Here is a 25,738-nt window from a genome sequence, read left to right on the forward strand (position 1 = left end):
CTCCACCCTAGCAGTGATCCCCTCGTACCGTTCATGATGACAGGTCTTGTGGCCGGCCGAAGTGGCCGTGCGGTTAAAGGCGCTGCAGTCTGGAACCGCAAGACCGCTACGGTCGCAGGTTCGAATCCTGCCTCGGGCATGGATGTTTGTGATGTCCTTAGGTTAGTTAGGTTTAACTGGTTCTAAGTTCTAGGGGACTAATAACCTCAGCAGTTGAGTCCCATAGTGCTCAGAGCCATTTGAACCATTTGAACAGGTCTTGTGACGCACTGTTTTTATTTTTAATCGTATCTTACAGCGAACGATGGAATAGTATCTGATTTTTTCGTCCTGTACGGGATGTACATTTTGTAGTGCTGTGGACGCTAACAGTTCTAAAGCTCTGCTACATTACGTAGATTAGATACCGGAGTGGTGAACAAACCTAGTGGCTGTTATCCTGAGTAATGACGCCTGGCGCGGCACAAACGACAAGGCTGTTGACATGTTGAGAGTAAACTGGATATGTCAAGAGGAACAGAGTAGCCTGATAACCATCAATTGGCTCGCTGTTTTATTCCGCCGACTTGCTGGGACCTCCCGAGTACTGAAAGGTAGGCCGCTTCGGGACCAGACGACATCATCATTTAGCGGCCGGTGAATGTCTATTGAAAAAGCCGGGGACCACAGATTTCCGTACGTTCCCGGCCGCACGAAATCCATCACTGTGCCGGCGACTACTCGTTATGGTAAGCGGCGCGCGCATTACCAATTCCACGGAATAAAGCGATCCTCGCTGTCAATCAGAGACAAATGCAGCTGCCGACGCTCACGTCTCACTCGGAGACGCCTGCATTCCTGCATTTCTTCGACCCGTCCCCATTGCCTCATTTGCTGGCCGCTGCCTGCTCTACGCTAATTGACAATTTGCGTACGTACAGACAGAATACAGGCCGCGCGTGTAATTGATAACCGACTTCTACAAATTGAAAGTCGACGTAACGACACATTTGCCTGTGTTTAACCCGTTAATAATATGCATATAATACGAGATGTGGCGGACTTGTAAACCGGCTGAAGTGCGTGCGGCGAGCGCGACGCCCGTGTTTCTAACTTAACGAGTCACGTTAAATCTCGCGAGCTTGCCGCACAACATTTTCTGTGCGTAACAGAGACGTACCTCGGGCTCTCTTCTCTCACACCGCCTCGCCAACAGTAGTCGCCGAATCTCCAAACTGGCCACTAACACGCCGATCTTTATAACCCTGTCGGCTACACGCGACAGGTCAACGAACAAATCTCGCTGGCTTTAACGTCTCATTTCACTGTAATGAAATCTTCGCACACACGTTTTAATGACGCCCTGTGTCTTTAACTCTTTTTTTACAGTAAATTCCGAATAAATTCTATAGGTAAGGGAGACTGACCTAAGAAATGTCTCGTATTTGGTGGTCACCGCTAAGGCGGAAACATGCTGATTTCGCGTACTACATTCAGATTTTCTTCGCAGTTCTGCATTACACATGTTCTTGAAAGGAAAGTCGGAAAGTTCGAGATAACCTGCCGCTGGCTTTAATGACCATAAGGGACGAAGTTGTTACATAGATGAACAAGAAAATCGACCATGGGCTTTTTGAAAGAGTTGCCCCAGTATTTACCTAAAGTGATATAGGGAAACCAGGGAAAACCTGAGTGGGCTTTGAAAACCGATTCGGCCAAATAAGAGTTAAGTATTTTCTGCGACCTCACGTTGCAGCTTCTTCGACGTGTACGATCATTCTAGGACAAGAGGCAGCCGAGAAAGGTAGGTTCGTATCGACTAAGTGCATTAACAGATGGAGTCAATCTTGTCCGCTAGCCTGCCTGTACATTTCACATAGTTCTCGATATTCGTCTCCATAAATATCGGAATACTTCTTCGTTTCCACCGCAAATACATAATACACAAATATGTAAGAAGTCTGACAGAAGGAAGTCAGATATTGTGCCTTACGGCGACATTACCTATTTGTGTAATGGCCATTTAACTATGAAGACGCAGGTTTCATCTTCAGCTCAGAAGGCACTGTCGTTTCTGTCAGTTATTAAGTCAACAGGTAAAGATAGGGATTATTTAACAAAACATTTTGAGTCTAATCAGGAATTCAGATCATGAATGCAAAAACAAGTTTAACATGAATAGGTCACTAAGTAGTTATATTTTCATTTTAGGAAGAACACCCATACTTCCTGTTCATCGTTACCTGTTCCTAATAAATTACGGTAAAAATGTGATCGCGTAGCTGCCTGGTCAGTTATTTGCCCTTAACTGAAATACAATTACTAATAGACTGATTTTGTGAGTAACTGCGTAAAAACATGCCTGGCGACTTTATGAATTTCTCAGTCACTGCAGTTTCGGTGAAAATGTGCCACATGAAACTTCCAGTAGAATGGGGAGACACAGCCAGTCCTGCTCAGATCAGAGCAACAATTGCAGTTGTAAAAATAACAGTGATCATGCTCAGGAGGAAAAAGGCCACATTCAATGAATCTCTATTGTCTCATTGATTCTTGACAGCTGAGAACGCAATGAATTGCGCACTGCAATACGGAAGATGAATATCAGAGTACATGCAAGGTGTGATCACAGTGAACTATGGACTGGAGCGTACTGTTAAGAGTACCGATATACACACAGTATGATAAAACGCTACAGCCTTTACCGTCCGATACATTCGATCGAATTACAAGTAGCTGCGTAAAAGGTCCGTCAATCGAAATTCGCTCGGCTAGCAGTGGCATTTGATGTCCTCGCGTAAGATTGCCATTTCTCAATAACGTACACTCTTACACCATTTCTAATGGTGCCTCCTACACAAAGAGCTTCCAAGGAACTACCAAAACATGGCCTGTATAGCTGACATGTATCATCGTCGTAACCTGTTTTTCGCCTGTGAAACAACCTTGCTGAAACAGTGCAACACACTAACTTCAATGACGATTTCACGAGACAGATGGGGAAGTGTCTCCTACATGATGAAAAAACTGAGATCGGAAAAAAACACGCATAACATCTTTTATTCAATATGCAAATTGAAAGTTCCGCTGCGAACCCTGTTACGATGGGCAGAATACGGTGCCGAGCTGAAACAGCTTCAGCTGTCGTAGGTGTATGACCATTTAGAAAACAGTCCATTAATTTAAAACTTCTTTTTGTGCGATACTGCCGAAAGACTAGTTTTGAAAGAAGGAACTGCCATGTAGTAGGTTACGAAATATGAAGCAACTAATAAACCGTGTTCCAAGAATCAAACACTGAGTTACCAAATACAATAATGAACTATCATCCTAAAATACCAGTTCACAAGAAAAATAAGATGCAGAAAGATTAGTGAATCAAGTAGGATGTGAAAAGAAGACAAGTGTCTAACCAGTGAAGAAATATTACGAAGAAAACTCTCATGCTTCTATGAGCGACATGAGGTATAAAAGGTAAGACTTTGTTTGTTGTATTTCTACAATGAAGTCGGTGGATTGAAGATGATTAAAACAGAAAGATTTTTTAACGATGTTTCGCATGAGAATCATTTTCCGCTACCACTACGGTTAATTTTGCTAGCAGATACTAAGAAAAAATTCTTTGTGCGTAGCTCGAGTCCACGCCATAGACTTTTCTTGAAAATGTGGGTATAAAACAGTAACAAGTGTTTCGCATTAATATGTAGGTTAATTATCAATATCTTTAAGACAATGGTTACACAGAGTAGTAAAAAGGGTTACAACAGCTAAGACACAAGTCTGGACTGTGGCTGGCCGCTGTGTGCCCATGTGCCTGCAACGTAATCGTTTTTCGCCGTTAGTCGTTTCCTTATCGACACTAACGTACCTCTCGCATACGCTAGCCACCGGGACATTTGCACGCTTTCTGATTCCTGGACTCAACAAGTCGTTGGAAGTCTTCTCCAGAAATACTGAGTCATGATGCCTCTGTCGCAAAAGTGCTGCCGGTGCAAGATTTTGTGGATGAACTGACTTCTCGATTACGTCCCACAAATGTTCGATGACGTTCATGTCGGGCGACCTGTGTGGCCAATTTATTAGCTCGAAATGTCCAGAATGTTCTTCAAACCAATAGCCAACACTTGTGGCCCGGTGACATCGCGCATAGTTGTTTGGGAACGTGAATGGCTGCAAATGGTCTCCAAATAGCCGAACACAACCATTTCCAGGCAGTGACCGGTTTAGTTGTACCAGAAGACCCAGTCCACTCTATGTAAACACAGCGCACACCCTTATGGAACCACCACCAGCTTGCACAGTGCCTTGTTGATAACTTGGGCCCATGGCTTCGTGGGGTCTGCGCCCTACCATCACCTCTTACCAACTGAAATCGGGACTCACCTGACCAAGCCACTGGTACTCAGTCGTCTGAGGTCTAACTGATACGGTCACGACCCCAGAAGAGGCGCTGCATGCTATGTCGTGCTGCTAGCAAAGGCACTCGATTCGGTCGTCTGCTGTCATAGCCCATTAACGCCAAATTTTGCAGCACTGTTCAAACGGATATGTTCGTCGCACGTCCAGGATTGATTTTTGCTGTTATTTCACGCAGTGTCGCTTGTATTTTAGCACCGACAACTGTACGCAAGCGCCACTGCTCTCGGTCGTTAACTGAAGGCCGTCGGCCACTGTGTTGTCCGCGGTGCGAGTTAATGCCCGAAATTTAGTTCTCTCGGCACACACTTGACACTGTGGATCTCGTAATAATGAATACCCTAACGATTTTTGAAATGGAATGTTCGATGCGTCTAGCTCAAACTACCATTCCGTGTTCAGAGTCTGTTAATTCTTGCCGTGCGGCTATAATCACACCGGAAACCTTTTCACGTGAATCCCCTGATCACAAATGACAGCTCCGTCAATGGACTGCCCTCTTACACGTCGTGTACGCGATACTACCGCCATCTGCGTATGAGCAAATCGCTATCCCACGACTCTTGTCACCTCAGTATAGACTGAGACACTGCATTACTCAGCACTTCAACTTGACTCAATGTATTAAGAAGAAAAAAGCTCACTTGCAAGATTTCAGCCGCAGTAATCGATCCCGCTTGAAAATCTGGTTCATAATTTCGACAGTACGCAGTTATGACCTTCTGAAAGTACAGCTTCTAAATTTCCACGTGCAGCACATGTTTGTCATTCGCTCCGCCCCACTGCAGCTGCCTTATGCCTGAGCGCTAAGGATTGTGCAGTGGAGTGAGTTAGAGGTATCTGAATTACTGTTTTGAAACTGTTAACATCTTTTGTTCATTGTGTCAAACCATACGCTGTTTCTAACCTGTAGACGGTACCAGAGATCTCTTTGCTTTGAACATTTTTATTTTGCGATTCACAAATGCAGTGTAAACGAATAAAACGAATTATTGTCATTAAAGAAGTAGCGTAGCGCTGTTTAATTATTAACATCGCTGTTGCGCTTAGTGGCCGAGCGGTTCTAGGCGCTACAGTCTGGAACCGCGCAACCGCTACGGTCGCAGGTTCGAATCCTGCCTCGGGCATGGATGTGTGTGATGTCTTTAGATTAGTTAGGTTTAAGTAGTTCTAAGTTGTAGGGGACTGATGACCTCAGAAGTTAAGTCCCATAGTGCTCAGAGCCATTTGAACCATTTTTGTTGCGCTTAATTTTCTTCAGAGTTTAAAGTTATCACTGTTAAAGTGACGTACATTTTCAAGAGAGGCGCTATTCTTAAACGTGACAGACATGGTTAAATTTTAAATAGATTATTAACTGCATTTCAAAATACTTCTGCAATCGCTTAGGTTTATTCATTTTGATTTTATTTATTTATTTATGCATTTATTTTACCTGGCAAGCGTGTATGTAATTGTAGTATATCAGTACGAGGCTACAGTTAAAATAATACTGAACATAGGTCTATATGAGCGTAAGGTTGAAATATTACGTACTTATATTACTATTTTCGCGTAGAATAACGTGTTCTCTAGCAAGATTTCAAAACACGTTGGGCAGACGTTGCCCTCCCCCCTCTTATTCTCTCGCCTTCAACATCCCTCCAATAGGAGAACTCTGGTTGTCACTCCGCTGTACAGTACTTGTTGCTCGGTCGTTAGACGATAGCAGTGGGGTGGAGCGAGTGGCAACAACTGGTGCGCGCGGAAGTTTAAAAGCTGTACTTACATAAGATGATGCAATTCTGCTTTTTTTTTTTCCTTGCTTAAAATCTGTGGTAAGGTTAGCGATGTTTCCTTGTTAGGATAATTGCAGTGGAAAACTGTATGTAATTTTTTTGATCTCTCTGCTCTGCAGATAATTACTTAAGGGGCTCCGGAAAGGCTCAAAATCATGAAAAGTTCAATTTTTACTTTTTTGCGTTTTCTGAATCTGCAGACTATTACCTTTTAATAGATATATAATTTATTCAATTCCGAAGACTACAACTATTTTTAAATTTTTTTGAAATGTGTTCTACATGGGCGTGACCCACTGTGGCGCTGTTAAACTGCTGTCAAATGGTGTTATTATTAACGTCCGTGTTCATCAGGTACATTTTAGTGATGTGAGATAAAGTATGTGTTGTGGCTAACCTGTGATGGTTCAATATATATCGCTGGTGTGATTGTCAATTGTTTCATGTTTATTTACTCTGTCGTTATCTCGAAAATATTGGTAATTAATTCTGTTTCTTGAGTCTCTGTTTTGTTGAAGTATAATAATGAGTAAAAGTAAAGTTATTAGAAATCCTCTGAAGGCTTTTAAGAAAAGGAGAAATGTTGGAAAGCCAAAGGTATGTGTTATTACTGTAAACAATAAAGACGATGAAAATCCCCAACATAGCTTGTGTCCCAAAGAAGAAGACAAATGGTTCAAATGGCTCTGAGCACTATGGGACTTAACATCTATGGTCATCAGTCCCCTAGAACTTAGAACTACTTAAACCTAACTAACCTAAGGACAGCACACAACACCCAGCCATCACGAGGCAGAGAAAATCCCTGACCCCGCCGGGAATCGAACCCGGGAACCCGGGCGCGGGAAGCGAGAACGCTACCGCACGACCACGAGATGCGGGCCAAGAAGAAGACAGTTGGTGTAAATATAACAAAGGATTGCTAACTGGTGAAGTGTACACTCATAAGCATAGTCTGCCTCATGCAATAATGGAGGTGATAAAACCTATTTTCAGAGACTTAGCAGCACCTGAACTGTTGAAAAAGTGTATTCACGGAAAAACTCAAAACCCCAATGAATGTGTAAATAGTGTTATATGGTCGAGAATCCCCAAGACTGTATTTGTTGGAATAGAAACACTTCACTTTGGTGTGTATGATGCTGTTGCGACTTTCAATGATGGCAACATTGTAAGGTGCAAGGTATTTAGAAATATGGGAATGAAGATAGGTTCTAACATGGTACGAGCGATGCTTGCTTTAGACAAGGAACGCCTTCGGGCTGCAGACAGGGCTGTAAAGAGTCTAGAAATACAAGCAAGAGTAAACAGGAGGAGGAACAAGAGGAAGCTGGAGGAGGAGTTTGCAGAGGATGAAGATAATCCATCCTATGGACCTGGAATGCACTAAAAAGTTAATCCAATCTTTGTCGCTCGATTCCCAAAACTTTTATTTTCTCATACTAATTACATGTTTTCTAAGGATCTTCCAAACATATTTGTTTCAAACTTTCAGTAAATGTTACACAGTACCTTCTGCATAATTTCACACAGCCTTTTACCAAAAAACTGTATATTTTTGAATATATAAATAAAAAATTGCAAAAAAATGTTGTGAATTTTCATTACAATTGAAAAAAATCATCTTTAATAACTGAACTAAAATTTTGTAAAATCCCTGTGTTAAGTTGTAGCCCATATTCCAATAAATAATCTGTAAAAAGTTCAACTTCCTACCTCAAATACTTTGTGAGGAAAGATGTAATTTATAAGCGTTATTTTAACATTGCAAGTATAGGGCGTTCCGGAGCCCCTTAATGAAGAATTCGGATTACCTAATGTGAAACCCAGACACTACTACTGCAAAGGTTCTGACCTGTTTTGGAAATCATGACCAGCACGTTCGAAAGTGATTCTTCGCGTTTTCTGCCGTTCCCAACATGCCAAGGTCACAGAGAGATGCCGGTCCTATCTGGAGATGGCGACTTTTAGTATGCCGTGATCTCTATGAGGGAGTTTGAACTCCGTGCGTGTAATCACTGAGAGGTGAGTAACGACGTAGGAGGAAGAGGCCTCATGCGGCGAGGCAAACAGCAGGCCGGGCCACGTGTTGCGTGCCGGCATGGGTGGACCGATCTAATTTTCCGGTCGGCGCGGCGTCGCGCATTGTTTGGGTCCTGGTCCCGCGGGAGACTACAATGCCCGTGTGACGCGAGCAGCCGCCGAAGACGCGCGCCGTTACTCGGCTCGCTTCACGCATTTTCCGGCACAAGCGCCGGCACACTGCTGGTAGTCCTCTAAGACAGGACTACCGGCAGCCCAGCTGAAACACCCCGAACACAATTGATAGCTCTGAGGATGCAAAGTGTCCCGCTGGGTACTTCCCTTACTTACAAATAGCGAGCGTTAATGGACGGTTAGCTTCTGAAGAACACATGGCCGACAGATAATAGGAGAGTCCCTGCTTCGAATTCGACCTGGTGTCGTAAGTACGTAGCAAGTCTTGTTTAGTAAATATGAATGTAATCTACAGTGGTTCTAAAGGGGAAACAACGCAGGGGCCACTGATCGAAATGATGTAACACTGCATTCGTAAATGGAAATACTACCATTCAAATACTTGTCAAGCTATCATGATCTATAGTTTTTGTGAGTTTCTCTGGCGTATGGAAAGGCGGCAGACTATGACGGAGAAGGAAGGAAGAAATGAAGGCAGTAAATTCGGGTCTCGCTGACAGCGAGACTGTTACAGACAGAGCTGTAATTCAGTTGGATGAAGACGGAAAAAGAAAACACTCGAAGAAAGGAAAATTAGAGTTTAATGTGCCGTCGACAAAGAGATCATTAGAGCAGGAGCACAAGCTCGGATTGGGAAAGGACGGGGAGAGAAATCGAGCGTACCCTTTGCGAAGGACCATCCCGGCATTTGCCTGAAGCGATTTTGTGAAATCAAGGAAACCTTAATTGGATGGCCGGTGCCCGGAAAGGTGTTTGAACAGTCGTTCTCCCGAATGCGAGCCCAGTGTGCTAACTACTGCGCCACCTTGTTTCGAACACTGAGTCTGAATATCTTGTCAGTACACTTTCGTCAGTTTGTTCGGGGGTTTCACATCTAAGATTTCTCGGCATCTTCAAGGGTGTCGTGCTGACTAAACCTTCGCATGTGCAGAAATTTGCCGCATTCACCACGTCACAGAGCGGCATTAACCAGCTAATGGTGAAACAGGTATCCGGTAGAGCAGCGACAACAATCAGCGCACGCGTTGCCTGCGGAGAGGAAGGCGTCGGTCGGTAGGAAGCGCCGCCGTGCCCGCGGGCTGCATTAAAGTGTGAGCCTGCGTGCTCAGCGAGCCACTGCTTTAATGACGTCCACCAAACGTATTTTTTGTGCCCGGCGAGCTTAATGCGAGCTTCTTTTGGAAGGGTGAACGGTCTCGGAACGCTCGGCCGTTGAAGACGATTTCCGCAGCACTTAGCTATCTGTGCCCAATGTACAGGAACTGGTGACGAAGTACCAATTTCTCCACGCCACTGAACAGCGTCAAAGTGGAAGCGCAAAGCTATACCACCACCATTGCGGCCTACAAACATGTAGGCTGATGGTCTATTCGACCAGGGCCAATTCGAGAACATTTTTCTACATAAGCAACTTTTCATTTGCTCCCTCACTCCACCCCACAATCCCGGCCTTCTTCCTTTTCACTCGTATACTTTCACCCGTGTCTGTTTTCGCTACTAATTCTGATACGCACAAAATCTTGCAATTAGGCTTGGCGACCCCAGGCGGCCGCTACCAATTGTCAAATGCCTTGTAGAGAAATCTTTCAGTCGTGACGCTCTGACGCCCCTCTCAGTTCGGCGCCCCAAGCAGCGGCTTGTGACGCTTGGGACCTTAAACCCGTTTTCGATTATCCCCTCTCACGTCTGATAAGAAGTCACTCTCAAAATAGAAAAGCAAACAATGACTACATTCAACCACAAGATCACCCACACGATTTTCGTTGATACTTTGGTGCCGTAATGTCATAAGAGAGGAGGGCGAAAACAATTCGTAGAGTCCCTTCCGGAATTGAAATGGTCGTGACTATTGCACTTTAGGAACCGCAGGTCAACTGGCATAGTACCTGTGACAAATCTTGGGTGGACTGTAGTATGAATGGAGGAAGATTAGTGATAACTGAACGTCAAGATTGACGAACAAAAGCAAAAATGATGGTGGCCTTTTTTCGAGGAACTCTCTTAGAATCCGCCTCGTGTCGTTTAGAGAAATAACAGAAAATCTAACTTAGGAAGCTCGGCAGCGATTTAAACTCCAATTCTTCTGGAAACGAGTCTAATGCTTTAGTCACTGCACCCCGTTGCTCGGTTTTGCCGGCAATCCTGACCGGGATTTTCGTGATGTCTGTTACCTTTATCCCCAGCGCCACTATTTTGTTGACAAGCATTCCTCTTGTAGTTCAGTCAACTTCGACTACTTTAGTTTGTTTTCTTGATAAACAAAATTTCAAAATTTGCTCACGAATTTTTTCAATGAACCCCAATGGAGCTTTTGTAGTATTCCAAGCTTGTGGAATACTGTTTGTGGTTCGCTGATCGAGTATGTAGCGAAGTCGTTGGAACTTTAAACGCTGGATTTCCATTCTGTCTTTATTAACTTCTCTTGTGAGTTTGTTGGGCAGAGTGAGTAATCTGCAACGAAGTGAACGTTTTACGACTTGTCTTCCTTGTGGGTACTGAAGCTATACCTCCGCCTCCGGCACGAGGATACTCATGACGCTTAATTCCTCTCTCAGCTTTTGACTTTCTAACAGATGACTTTGTCTAAGGTGACTATTCATAGCTCCCCATTATTTGAAATTTGTGGGTCAGCGGGACTTCGATTTTTTTGCCGGGCAATATGGGTTTTTCATCGACTATTATTTTATGGAATATGCTGAATGAGTGACGAAAGGAGTGAACCTTTACATCGCATGCTTCCATTCTGTATGATGCGTATTCACTTCGTAATAAACCCATCTAAATAAATATCTCTCACAAGGGGACTAGAATTTCAGGCCAGTTGTCAAGTTATGTTTCATCGGGGCAGATTTTTAATCGAATTAAACACAGTTCACTTCCCCAAACTCGAAAAATGAGTTGCAAACGTGCTCCACGTTTATAACCCAGCTTCGTGAAATATACGTTTAATAAATATATTTACCAGATACACGTCCTTGGATAACTTTCGCAACGCATTCTTCAAAACCTACAGCGTTACAACATACGTCGTTCCGAGTCGCCGGGCGAGAAAGTACAACAAACAAACATGAAATGTAATTACGACCTTCCACGTACGGAACTGCTACGTCAGTAGAGGAAAAACAGGAGAGAGATTTTTTTTTAAGACGAGTACTGAAGGCAGTAAGATAGCTGACCCAACCACATGGCAGGCCATTCTCCGCTATGTTTTTCCGGTCGGCGCGCAGACGTCTCTGGAAATGGAGAGTGACAGATTCGAACGAGGCGATGGCGAATGCGAGATGACGGGGAAGAAACCGCTTTGCAATGCACGACGCGGAGGCCGGCCCCCGCCTGTTTGCTTTATCCTCGTCGCTCCGGTGGCGCTTCGCGGCGCGAATGCGTCGGGCCGGCGCCGGCGCCGCCGACACCCGACACGCAACACGTGGCGCTGCGCCTGCCCTCCAATACACCAAAGTGCCCACCACGATCCTTTTCCCGTTACTCGGTGACAAGCATGCACAGCGCCGACATTAACACTAGGTGGATTTGTGGAACCTCTCTCCAGATAAAGAGTGTGGCGTATATTCCTCAGTCCCTCGGGCGCTTTTCCTTCGGGACTAAAGAAGCAGAGTTTGTGAAAATTCGATTACTTTCTTCATTAATTTGTAAACCACACGCGAGTTTGTGAATCATTTGGGGGTTGAAATACTGTATTTTAGCGATTCTCAGCAGATGTCCTTCCGGTGAAGTCGAGCTTATTGGGCAGTCTCCTGGACATCTGTAATGAGTGACACGGCGATTTTCAGCTCTCTATGATTACATCATTAATACAAATACGACAGAACTCGAGTTGCAGGACATAACCCTAGGGGACTTCTGCGCTCATTTCCCTACTCCTGCACGTAACCGCTCCTAAGGAAACCACGAAATTTCTGTCCTAAAGAAAGGAGACCAGGACTTTCAGAACGATGGAATTATGGCAACTGGTACAAAATGCTTCTTCTTCGACTAACTAGATGACGTCCGTTACCCTGAGATGAGACACATTCGGCACGCTGCAGCTCCACGTTACACTGAGAGCGGCATTTTGGCGAGAAGAGACAGGGAAAAGCGCGTACAGTGTGCACGCGTGCCCGTGTGAACGCACTCGGATAGGCAGCGAAGCCCGCACAATGCCCGGGGGAGCCGGCCGCCTTCGTTGCCAGCTGACGCTGCCAGCTAAGGTCACTCGTTACACTGCACGTGGCCTTCCCGGGACACCAAACTCATTTCGCCGCGAGAAGAGAGACAATGCGAGCAGGCCGCGGAAACGTCGCGTCTCCCTGATTGCTTCCATTAGTTCCGGAAGCTGCGGCCAAGGCACACCCAGGCGCCGCCATAATATTCGGAGCTGCCGCTGCACGATACAACTTCTGTACTGCTACTTTAAATATCCCCATGCTTCTCTCGAAACAACGGTTTAAAACTGAGAGAACAAGCAAATCATATCTTGTTAGCGAAAAAAAAAATTACAGTATCTGATAGACAGACTGTCCACTCTAACTAATCCTTTTCTCTCTGTTAGGAATCACTTAATATTCTAAACCGTTTATTACGTATACAAGTATGACCTATTCGAATAGCGTTTATGAGACAGGGAGGTAAGCCACACCTGAATCTGGATACTCTGGGTATTTTCTAGGCGATTTCCCAAGTAGGTCAAATTCCTTGTCTATGTAGATCCACTTTACTAACTCCCTTCCTCTAGAAGAGATGTGTCCAACACGCGACCCGCGGGTCGCATGCAGCCGGTACAAAGCAAGTATCCAGCGCCCCGAGATATGTGCATCTATCGCACGACCGGTAAAATACTCGTCTTCTTGCAGTGTGGCCCTGGCAACCTAAAGGGTTGGGCGCTACTGCTCTAGAATTTTAGTCCCTTGCACGCATTAACCATTGTACCACCTTGAGAGAACATATTTTGTCCTGGGTTTTAAGCCCGCATCTCGTGGTCGTGCGGTAGCGTTCTCGCTTCCCACGCCCGGGTTCCCGGGTTCGATTCCCGGCGGGGTCAGGGATTTTCTCTGCCTCGTGATGGCTGCGTGTTGTGTGATGTCCTTAGGTTAGTTAGGTTTAAGTAGTTCTAAGTTCTAGGGGACTGATGACCATAGATGTTGTCCTATAGTGCTCAGAGCCATTTGAACCTGGGTTTCCATTTGTAATGCCGCGATCACGTAGGAATCATGACGCGAGTAACTTTCTTATTTTTTTAAACCATGCATGGTGTGACAGGAATATCCTGATACGTAATTTTATAGCCAGCGTTCCTTTCATGATCTGTTTAGAGATACTAACCTGTAACGCGGCATCCCATGACGGATTAATTCCAACTCAGTGACCGCAGCAGACGAAGAAACACGCCAAACGTAATGCAAGTCGGTGAGAAGCCCGAGGTGTCAGGCCTGCAGCCGCGCCCGTCTTCCTGAAGTCCTTGGCGCGTAATGGGCGGCCAGGTTCTCGGTTCGATTCTAATACGTGGCGTTTGCCGCCGGCAGCCGACCTGTGGTTAAGCACGCGCCCGCCTATCAAGGACTATAAGCATTTTAACCGCTTATACTAAAGCCCGATGGCAGTTTTAAAATGAAAATTAAGCCCAAGTTCCGAATAAAAACTTGGAAAGTCTCCCTAATGACCGGGTTGCATGCGTGTGCTACAGGTTCTCAGCCAGCAGAAATTACACACCCACTTTTTATGTTACATGGCAAAGAATGACTGCTTCCAAAGTAGAAATCCTAAGTACATACATTCTTGAGCATACGTGACGGAAGAGTAATTTTTAAGCAGGTATAGGAACGGACATCACCGCGAGTCTTTTTTACGGCACGGCTCCACTAGGCCCAAGAAGAAGACAAAATACTTTCCACATATTATAATGACAGCGTCCGGCTGGGCGCAGTGCCCAGATAACCACCGTGATTACGATACTTCGTCAATTTCGATCTCGAGCTGAACTCGATAAAAAAGAAAAATCGACACTTAGGTATACGGGAACGTGGCACACGCCGCGCGTAAGAACAAGAGTAAACACTCTTCCAAACACACAGAATTGGTACGCTCTCTGAAAGAATACTCCATGGAGCAGGTCTTCATTCACTTGGGTCTCCGGTTTCGTTAACAAAGAAGAGTATACAGCCTCGACGGCTGTTCTTTCCAGTACCGTAGTCACCCTCCAACATGACACACATCACATGATTAATCTATGAATTAGTGATAATGATTGCTGCATATGTCACGGGGAACAAGACAGAAATCTGTGTTAATTACTGTACAGAGAATTAATTTGTAGCTAATATGAAAAAAATAATAATTTTTCACAATAATCCCACTGAAGGAAAGTTACATTTACACTTGTTCTACTCGCAAATCACAATCTATAAAGCACAGAATTCCATAATCAGTCGTTGATCTCTGAATAGTTCAGAATACGGTAGAATCAAATCGTTACGGGGGGAATATACCTACGTCGAGGGGCAGTTTCGAGCGAGAAGTCACAACCGTTTTTCGCAGGAAAGTAATTCTACTGATCGTGAGCAGTTTTAGAGAAACAGAAATAAATTGCAAAGAAATACAAGGAAAATCGAGCCAAGCATGGCTAATGCATTACTCCTCCGAGTAACAATCCAATGTCTTAACCACTGTGGTACAACTCGCTCGGTTTTATGTTTAGTTGGTTCAAATGGCTCTGAGCACTATGGGACTTAACTACTGAGGTCATCAGTCGCCTAGAACTTAGAACTAATTAAACCTAACTAACCTAAGGACATCACACACATCCATGCCCGAGACAGGATTCGAACCTGCGACCGAAGCGGTCGCTCGGCTCCAGATTGTAGCGCCCAGAACCGCACGGCAACTCCGGCCGGCTTTATGTTTAGTCATTAACCATGTCACCGAAGACTTTGCTTTACAGTTATACCTTTAGCAAAGCTACGGTGGAGAACCTCAGAAGGAGCGATTGAAATTACGTGCTCTGGAATCGAAACCGGTACTAGACGAAAGTTCAGTAGAAAGTCTAACAAACTGTTCCAGTTTGGTTCGTGTCGAAGTACAAAAAATATAAGACGACAATGTTAAAATAAAACTAAACACTTCCTCCGACGACGTAGGTAAATTATCGAACAGGTATCTGATGCCATAAGCGTGCATTACTCAGTATTCAGCGTTGCGAAGGGAGTAATTTCTGTCGACGTCATAGTCGCTACACATACAGCAAAAGATCGGATTGAACACAGGTGAGGGAATGCATCGATCGTAGCCTTTTTAAAATAAATAACTAGACATTGATTTGGGAAATGGCTGAACGGGGACTTCAATCCTTTCCTCCGAGTAACAGTCCAGTGTCTTAACCACTGTGGTACAACTCGCTCGGTTTTATGTTTAGTCAATAACCATGTCGCCGAAGGCTTTGCGTTTACAGTTATACCTTTAGCCAAGCTACGGTGGAGAACCTCAGAAGGAGCGATTGAAATTACGTGCTCTGGAATCGAAACCGGTACTAGACGAAAGTACAGTAGAAAGTCTAACAAACTGTTCCAGTTTGGTTCGTGTCGAGGTACAAACAATATAAGACGACAATGTTATCGAACAGGTATCGGATGCCATAAGCGCTGCGACGTAAAATCCTTCTGTGGACACCTTCTGCAAGTGCCTGCCAAATAACCCGGCCACCTTCAGTTGAACTGAAGAGAATGAGAGAGAGAGAGAGAGAGAGAGAGAGAGAGAGAGAGAGAGAGAGAGACCTCCTCATCTGCATACAATGTGTAAAAAATATTTAAATTATACATTCCGTTAGCTTGTCCTTTTAGACTTATTCCCACGGGAATGAATAATAACGCAGCTACCAGTGCCAGCACGGCACACCGGTACGAAGCTTTCGAGAAAATCTTAGCAGCGGTGAATAATATGCACGAATACAGCGTCGGTGGCGCTGCAGCGGTCGCATTAATCACAGTCCGTATTAAAGGCAATAAAAGCAAGGATTCCCCTGTATCTGGTCGCTGCCATCACCCACAAAATTATTTCCCTTACAAACACGCGAAATCTAAAATTGAAATTCTAGCATTCAAATATCATGTAAATCGCCTCTGAAAATTTTGCGCTTATAAATGTATTTGGATCCAAAATTCGCGTATAATACGACAAGAGCTCGTCGAGATATTTATCAGTGAAATTCGTGTATTCAGCATTGCAAATATGTCGGCCGGCTGTCCCAGCGAGTGATCGACGTCGTGGATTGTGGGACTGTGGACATCAAAACATGGGGACGCGCCTTCATTCTGAAAGGACAAGCGCTCGCGAGAGGTACAGACTGTCACAACAGGCACAGAAGTCGATAGAAAAGTATGATAATGATGAAGTGAAATTGAAGACATGCGCGGAAAAACGGACTAACCCTCAAACGTAAAAGCTTAAAGATAAGTGCTGCCATCTGTTGGGGGGTACGGGAACTATCAAAATTGAGGTTGGTCTCACACCGAAATATCACATTAGGATACTCGTATTTAGGAGTGAGACCAATGTCGATTTTGATAGTTCCCGTACCCAGCAACAGATGGCAACACTTACCTGTAAGTTTTTACATTTGAGGGTTAGCTCGTTTTTCCGCGCATGTCTTCAATTGTGCTTCATGTCAATAACTTGGACGAGTTTGTATGGTGAAGTCAACAAATATGCTGGCACAGAGACAAAGTTAGGTGGTTTGGTTCGGTTTGGTACTTACAACGTATTCAGGTAAATGACATCCCGAACGTTCAAAAAATGGCTCTGAGCACTATGCGACTTAATTTCTTAGGTCATCAGTCGCCTAGAACTTAGAACTAATTAAACCTAACTAACCTAAGGACATCACACACATCCATGCCCGAGGCAGGATTCGAACCTGAGACCGTAGCGGTCGCTCGGCTCCAGACTGTAGCGCCTAGAACCGCACGGCCACTCCGGCCGGCCCCGAACGTTCATTCACCCGTTTTGATTAAGGTCTTTTGCCGGCCGCGGTGGTCTCGCGGTTCTAGGCGCGCAGTCCGGAACCGTGCGACTGCTACGGTCGCAGGTTCGAATCCTGCCTCGGGCATGGATGTGTGTGATGTCCTTAGGTTAGTTAGGTTTAAGTAGTTCTAAGTTCTAGGGGACTGATGACCACAGCAGTTGAGTCCCATAGTGCTCAGAGCCATTTGAACCATATTTGATTAAGGTCTTTCTGTTCTTTCTGCTGCAGCTAGTCATTCCAGGCACCTGCCAGTTCATTCGACGATGGCAAAAAGAATAACGTCCATCGTTCACCCATCAACACAGACAGAACAGGGACACTATCGTTACTGACGTCTGTCACGAAAGAATGATTGACGATGAACCAGGAATGAGATGAAGTGAAATAACATACAAATGGGTTCGCGTGGCTCCTTAGCTAACTAGGTATCAGACAACAAATCCAAAGGTCCTGCGCTCAATACCCAGTCCATTCCATGAGTTTTTCTCTCACTTATCACTTCTCTCACCCACTGGAAGTTATTGGTTAATATTATGGAAAATGTTAAGCTGTGCCGTGCTTCGGTATGCCTGTGAAACTGTAAGTCCTCCTATAACTAGCTGCGAAAATCAGTTCGAAGGCCGGCAGAAGGCAGGAGCATACCACTTCTAATACAACCGTACCTAGTAAAGTGGCATCGTGTACAATCCATCTTCGGGCTGAAGACATCTTTGCTTCACTGCCACGTGGAGTTAAATGAGAGAAGGAAGATACGTTGAAATTAACGTCGCGTTGTGGTCGAGGGCATCAAGAGACGGAACTTAAACCCAGTTAAGAGAAGGAAGCATCAAGGGCTGGTTTAAAGAGCCATAGCGTCATCTGATCCAGATTATTAAAACCTAAATCAGGAAGTCCGACTAGGGATTTGAAAGCCAGGCGTCCATAACACGACTGCATCGTGTAACTGTTAACCCGTTTAAGAGCTACGGGAGGCTTCCGCAATGACAAACTCTAAACTAACCGTTTGGACTAACTTCAGTGTCCACCACATCCGATTTAGAAACATCAAGACAAGTGTAAACTTGAAAGATGGGACCGGGACTGGAATCTATGTGGTAACGAACATGCGAGGAACGAACCAGACTCAAAAAGAGCCTAGATGATAAGTATCATGCGTCGTCCTTTGCATGGTATTCGTATCTTAGCTACTGTTGCTAGTTACCGTGAGTACTGTGACTACGCAGGATGAGCAAACAATCAACACTGCCGAAATTAGGCCGCTAATACTGGTGACAACCGCAATGATAGAACTGTCCATATACATCGTACACGGTGTTGCTGTGCGGTAATGCAAGAGTGTTAAAGCTTTCGTGACCACTTGTTGACAAACTGCCTGTTGGCTTCGTCTCCAGCAACGGAGCGTGAAACTTTGACAGTGCCATCCACTGGTGCCGGCGAAACGTCAGAAGAATCATCAGGCGAACGTCGGCCGAAGAATCCGAGATAGAAGCCTACAGGCAGTTTGCCACAGTGCGGTAAGTTTGCTTACTATGTCTCCTTACTACACAACACATTTATCTGGACGGGGTATTGTTACGTTTATTTCTTTTTTTTATGTTTTTATTTTGTGAAGTGTCGATAAAATTATGCTTCACCAAGATGCATTTTGTACATCTACATGATTTCTCTGCAATTCACACTTCAGTGCCTGGCAGACGGTTCACCGAACCACTTTTTTTGAGAAACTTTCCTTAACAGGATCCAATAACGTTTTTCCGCTTTTTAGCACTCCTTCTATAGTGACAGCTTTGGGCCTTTCGCACTTGTCTTTTTCGAGTACATAGACACTAACGAAGACTTCCCAGTTTTTTTTGGGTTGACCTGTATTCTTCCTAGCAAATGAAATTTTGTTCGTAAAGGTTGTTTTTGTTTTACATTCAATTCTTTTATGACATTTTTCATTCATGTTTTTGTGTATTTTTATTTGCAATTTACGCCGAAACAACTTTTCTGCTTACGGTTATTTCTGTGCCACTGAACTGCTGTCAGCCGATTGTTACTGTACATTCCTTGGTATTATGAACAAATCTGCCACTGTATCGAACGTTGTTTTCGCGTCCGAGGACTCACGTTACATTTCGGCACTATTACTCAACAAAGATTCGCCGATTTTAGTATCTTGCCACTGACATACATACTCCTGGTTATTACCATCGTTATTACAATTTGATATACGAGCGACGTCCCAATGCCACGGAGACCTTCAGTTTAATTGCGGCTTTCGAATCGAGGCGGCGACATGTTAAACTTTTTTTTATCCGCAAAATAGTTTCGCAACACTTTAGGAGTGGCTATATCCCACGAAACTGGAGCAATAAACAGAATGCGACCCGCAGATCTGCAGACACGGCAGCGTTACCGTGGTAAATTAGCACCTGCATCGGCATTCAAAACTTGGTGTGTTTAAATATTCGCATGCCCGAGTTGCTGCTTTTTGTTTGAGTCCCCATCAGGTAATTTGCTTCCTGTGTAAGCTGCGCAGTGTTGTTACGAATGACCCACGCGTTGGCCGCGGACCCACAAGGGCGTAGCGCGCGTTCCCGAGTCAGCGATGATTGCAACGCCGCAGCGCTGACGTCTGCCCATACGACTCCGTGTGCCGCCATTTGCACACAAAACATTAACTTGGGCGCTAGTTCGTTTCCTTGAATCCGATATGCGCAGCATTTTCACACACGCCCATAAATTATTCTGTATTTTGTCCCGCGGCGCAAACACGCGCACACGAACGCATTGAGGGCCCTCACAGAGGACGCCATTTACATAAGGCAGAGCCCGAAAAACTTGCCGAGTGACCGGGTTGGTGCTGACTTGCACCTCACAGTACGAGCCGCATTCTCTTAAGGTGGCAGGTCTGACTTTCATTATTCTTGCCAATATAGAAAACCAGTGTCCGACCAACTGAACCAGGTGTGTCAACCACGAGGATACACTGCTGTTAGGCGGTTTCGTCTTAATGACCGGCTCGAGAACTGGGCTATTAATATTATGCCGAGTACGCAATGCGTCATAACTTTTTAATAACCAGAATGAAGCACAACTGACGCTATACATTACAGAGAAGGAGTAATCAAGAGTAGGATACCTTATGATCAATTCTTTCTATTTCACTAGAGCTTTATTTTCTTTACCCTGCATTCTAGAGCGGCTTCCTTCGCATGCAAACTTTGTACAATACAGTCTAATTTCACACTTGTCTATAGTCCCTTTTCTTCACTATTTATAAACTTACTTCAGCCTCACATTTACCAGTCAATGCAATCGGCGTATATAAAACAAATCTTGGACTTCCCAAATTTCCTGGTCGACTAGTACATATTAGATCTTGTGTCAAATCTCTTATATTTCCCACTGTACTACTGCTTCAAATTCAAATGTGCTTTTGTAAATACAAAAAGAATCGCGGGTTCGAGTTCAGCCCCAGGCATGAGCACAAATTTTAAGGTGTAGGTACTATGTGTGTGCTCTATTCTTGCAAGTTGCGGAAGCATGTATGATGACTGGAAACTTAATAACAGAGAAAAAAGTTGCAGCGATCAAGGAAAATGTGTATTGTGGACTTTTCAAAAATGACTGAAATTGTCACGCAGCTATAAAGCTATGTGGAAGAATTGCTGAATGCCATAAAAATAAAATCGGAAACTTAACCCGCTTCGGAACACAAACATCGGGTAACTGACAGACCTATGGCAAGGTTCTTCGTATTTAGGTGCGTGGGCCAGATTTTAAGGCAACGGACTCGTTGTTAGTGGGGTGGATCCAAGCTCCTTGACTTAGATTTTAAGTTGTTTTTAATAAACAATTTTAAGTGAATACCGGGATGGTTCCTTAAACAACGCTACAGCTAATTCCTTCAGCAATAAGGTTATGTTCCATAACTAATCTTTGTTCCACTTGGGTGAATGCTACAGTAACTCTCTTTTAGATTTTTAGTAACATTTGCGCAATAATGTAGAACGTACAAAAGTTAAATGTAAGGATACATCATTCACAACTATATCCGAGAATCTGTGAAAATCGCATTTCATGTCTGAGAGTGGCAAGAGTATATCGTTAAACCTAACCCGATTTACGATCGACAGATGTGACAGAAAGACGCCAAAGGATAAACGTAATTGTTGTAGAAACGATGACAAGAATCTGGAGGAGTTTGAATGTAATGGAATGGTGTAGAACAACTTGAAATGGAGGCGAGGAAGAAGATACCGCCACTTAAAACGACCAACAGAAAATATACGGGAAAGAAGGAAACAGTAAGACCAGTGAGATAACAGAGTGAAACGGATGGGGACATCGATGAGGAACTGGTAAAGGTGTTGAAAAGGTATTCTGGAACAGATTACAAACAGCAATTGTTTCTTCAATTCACACATAAGGCTTCTTGAGGCAGAGATCTGCGAAGTGCAGACATCCGCTTTCATAGTTTTATTAATATGGTTGTTGCTCCTAACGTCCTAAGAAAACTTTGAGCTAATAAATTACGATTACATTAGCCAGCTTTGATTTCCTTTGGCAAGAAACTGAAAGCGAACAGTCCAACTCGTGCACAGAGGAACTTAAGATAGACTCGGTTAATAAAACATGTACTTCACAGTTGATATTTAGGAAACACGACGACTACCCGCTGTCCTTATATGTCTACCAAGGCCAGCGTTGAAAACGAGCGAACACGTTTGCGGAGAAATACGAGAACCGTGCTCGGGTGTAGGCGCGCTCTGCCGAAAGCTTTCGCAATACTTAATAACGCTCGTCCAGCGCAGAAAAGAGGCAGTAAGGCGAATTCAGATTTACATCACTGGGTCGTGCGCACATTCCTCGAAAAACGAGCCGGGACTTCCCCAAACGAGTGTGCCAGAACAGCCGGCGGCGACGACGTCGCCCATTTGCATTTTCTCGCCAGAAAAAGAGAAGAGAGCCTCACCGCCAGACGAAGAACACATTTCCATCCGAGTGTGAAGAAAAATGAAGACAAATTGATTAGGCGAGATCGCGAACGCACCTCCGGAATTGCCAGGCTGAGCAAACGATCTTTATCTTCACACGGCGCAGATGCTAATGAGGGCAAACAAGGTCAATAAGTTATACCGTTAGGCAGCGGCGCTCGCATCCACGTACAACTGGGCCGTCGCGAAAAGCGCCTTCCGCAGACCGCTAACTCCTGCAGGCTCTTTTTTATCGCACCTCTCCCACAATACCAGCGGATGCCGAACCTGAGCTGCAGTTGGCGCTATATTGTTGAAACTAAACTACAGAAGTCGTGAGTTGTTGAGGCCTACGAGAACAGTCTCTCTCGGCTTACGTATTAATATTTGGAAAGTCACTGATCACGTACGAACTTCGAGAAATTTTAGGAAAAAGTCTTGATAACAGAGTTTTCGTATTTATGAGTCCACTCCAGCACCTCTCTCGTACACGAGTCACTGCCTAAACCGTAGTGATTGCTGCGAAGTTCAGTTTCCCTGCTCGACAGTAATATAGAATAAAAGTACATTGTAGCCATTAACACACGATAAAACCGTCCGGAACCGCATGACTGCTACGGTCGCAGGTTCGGATCCTGCCTCGGGCATGGATGTGTGTGATGTCCTTAGGTTAGGTTTAAGTAGTTCTAAGTTCTAGGGGACTGATGACCACAGATGTTAAGTCCCATAGTGCTCAGAGCCATTTGAACCATTTTATTTCGATAAAATCCAATTACAGCACGTAACTCTCGATATAGACGAGAGACGCGACGATTGAAATTTCAAATAACTTACTTTCTCAATACAGTCAGCCATTTTTGAGCTTTCCACTTACGATAAACTTAACAACTCAGGCTGTCAAGTACCAAGTAAAGATTCGAGAGAGTCCTGTTTAAGGACCAATTAACGCTGTTTCTCGAATTCTTTGGAAACGTGATAAATCTAATTCGGAGTAGGCCGAGTGGATCATGTAACCGACTGCTCTCGTGTAAGAGTCGGTGCTACGCTATTATCCTCGGTTTCTTGCTAAGGAATCCTAAAAGATCGTCACTATGACACCAAAGGGATTCAAGCCTCATTCTGACCTTCTCCATCTCTCCCTCAGACGAGCGATACACACAAAATCGCCCGGGAACCGGTCTTGGCACTGTTCTCTTGTGTGTGCAGTTCTTCAAAACAATACCTGTAAGGCGTTGTCGTGGAGAAACAACATTCCAATGGAACGGGCTCATATCGACAGTCTAGGTAACAATGCAGCAACGCGCCTACTTTTCTCGGAATAGCACACTTCAGGATTGGATCGTCAGGATCATGAAAGTCTGTTACTAAGACAAATGTAGCTGCAAGACTGGGCGTGTCTTTCTGAATGACAGTTGTCAGTATGTGAATAGTAACGGTGGGTGACCTATTGCGATCACAACTATACCAACAATTTTGCAACAGTGCCAATGCTCCTAGTATTTCACACAAACGAGTTTGAAACAAGGTAAATTCGAAATACGTACAATTATTTACTGACGACACTGTGGTATGCTATAAAAGGTACTGGGAATGATACTCATTTTTTCCTTGAGGGTTATAGTTTCTACTTTGATAATCGTTATAGGTGGCAAATATTCTCGTTAAAAATATGTAAAAGACAGTGTTTTGAGGCTATCCACAATTAGCATACTCACTTGAGTCTTGGGTGCTTAAAAGAAAGATTTCTCAATCTGATTTGTTGTCATCGTTATCTTTATGTTTCATTTTCCTGTTATTCCAACGGTAAATGGAGCTTCGAAGAAAATACAAAGAAGTAGCTAGAAGGATTTCGTAGCCTCAGTCTGTTTGGGGACTGTGAGAAAGAAATAGAAGTGCTGAGAGCATATACCATTGAAGTGTCGTGTGGCTCACAAAGTCTTTCAATCTTATGACACTTTTGATAGGTTGTGTGTCGTCGTTGCGCATCGTATACATGGTATCCTACACCTTTACGGCCAAAATTATATAGGTGGTAGGGAATCCTGAACAGAAAACTTTGACATAAGAAAGTAATGGCTGGTAACTGATATATAGCAAAGGCCTTTTGCGAGGTATTGGACACAAAATGTCCATTGCATGCAGTTCCCTCCGCAAAGTTCGTTCGGAAACTGTTTGAGCAGAAGGGCCTGTGTGCAGCAACAGCAACAATAATTCCTGTAGTGTCTGAAGCTGATAAGCGTTAACAAGGCGTGACACTCGTCTCAGGTCCCTGTCAATTATATGGCTGCGAGTGCTACACCATTCCTTGTAGACACGTTGGATAGTGCATAAAGAAATCAGGCAACTTCATTCACGGTGTGGTCATGGGTACATCAAAACACGCCAGTTTGTTTCTGACATTCTGCCAATACTCTACTTTGACCCAGCTTACTGAGTTGATTCCACACAACCGACTAGCACATACACATCACTTCACTGCCTTGACTGACGTCAGTGGTGGAGGCTCAGACGACCTCCTGGTACCAGTTCCACACCACCCACAACGCTCCAAATTGGCCAGTATGCTCTTTTAAAGACGTGGATAATATCTCTTGTGGTCAGCTTACTGGCGGTAACCATGATTTTTTTTTAATTTTCACCAAGAAAAAACAAAATTGCTGTTCTTTGTGGAGGTAAATGTCTGCAGCACTGGTGCATTTGATAATTAAAACTTGATGACCACCCTTCGTACACGATCATCATAAGCTGTGACTGGTTTATCGACACTTCGGTGTTCAAGCACCCCAATGTCTCGCATCACAGATCAAGTACCAGTCATCTCATTACAATTGCAACACTAGCAGCTTCAAAAATGCGTTCAAATGGCTCTGAGCATTATCGGACTTAACATCTGAGGTCATCAGTCCCCTAGGACTTAGAACTACTTAAAGCTAACTGACCTAAGGACATCACACACATCCATGCCCGAGGCAGGATTCGAACCTGCAACACTAGCTCCCACTTATCTAGTATCCTAGCTATGGCCATCAATACAACTAAAACATTTAGAAACTCTTTATCCATTGCTGGCGGTCGAGTGTAGCATTTTACGACAAAGATGAAGCACTTCGTTTTGGCAGTCTCTCGATTTTTCATTAAAAAAGAAACATACGAGCGGGCCGGCCGCTGTGGCCGAGTGGTTCTAGGCTCTTCAGTCTGGAACCGCGCGACCGCTACGGTCGCAGGTTCGAATCCTGCCTCGGGCATGGATGTGTGTGATGTCCTTAGGTTAGTTAGGTTTAAGTAGTTCTAAGTTCTAGGGGGCTGATGACCTCAGATGTTAAGTCCCATAGTGCTCAGAGCCATTTGAACCATACGAGCGGCGTTGAATAAGTAATGGT

General features: G+C 44.4%; 2 protein-coding genes across 2 annotated transcripts in view; both read right to left on the reverse strand.

Annotated features, from left to right (window-relative positions):
- The window catches only part of LOC126248883 (zinc finger protein castor homolog 1), a 111,368-nt gene that overhangs the window by 84,907 nt on the left and 723 nt on the right, over positions 1 to 25,738 (reverse strand). The window lies entirely within an intron of this gene.
- The window catches only part of LOC126249451 (uncharacterized), a 243,854-nt gene continuing 226,342 nt past the window's right edge, over positions 8,227 to 25,738 (reverse strand). Inside the window, exon 8 of the mRNA XM_049951105.1 lies at positions 8,227 to 8,460. Coding sequence (XP_049807062.1) covers positions 8,227 to 8,460 — 234 coding nt within the window. The remainder of the gene's footprint in view (positions 8,461 to 25,738) is intronic.

The sequence above is a fragment of the Schistocerca nitens genome, chromosome 3 (genome assembly GCF_023898315.1).
Source record: "Schistocerca nitens isolate TAMUIC-IGC-003100 chromosome 3, iqSchNite1.1, whole genome shotgun sequence".
Classification (NCBI taxonomy): Eukaryota; Metazoa; Arthropoda; class Insecta; order Orthoptera; family Acrididae; genus Schistocerca; species Schistocerca nitens.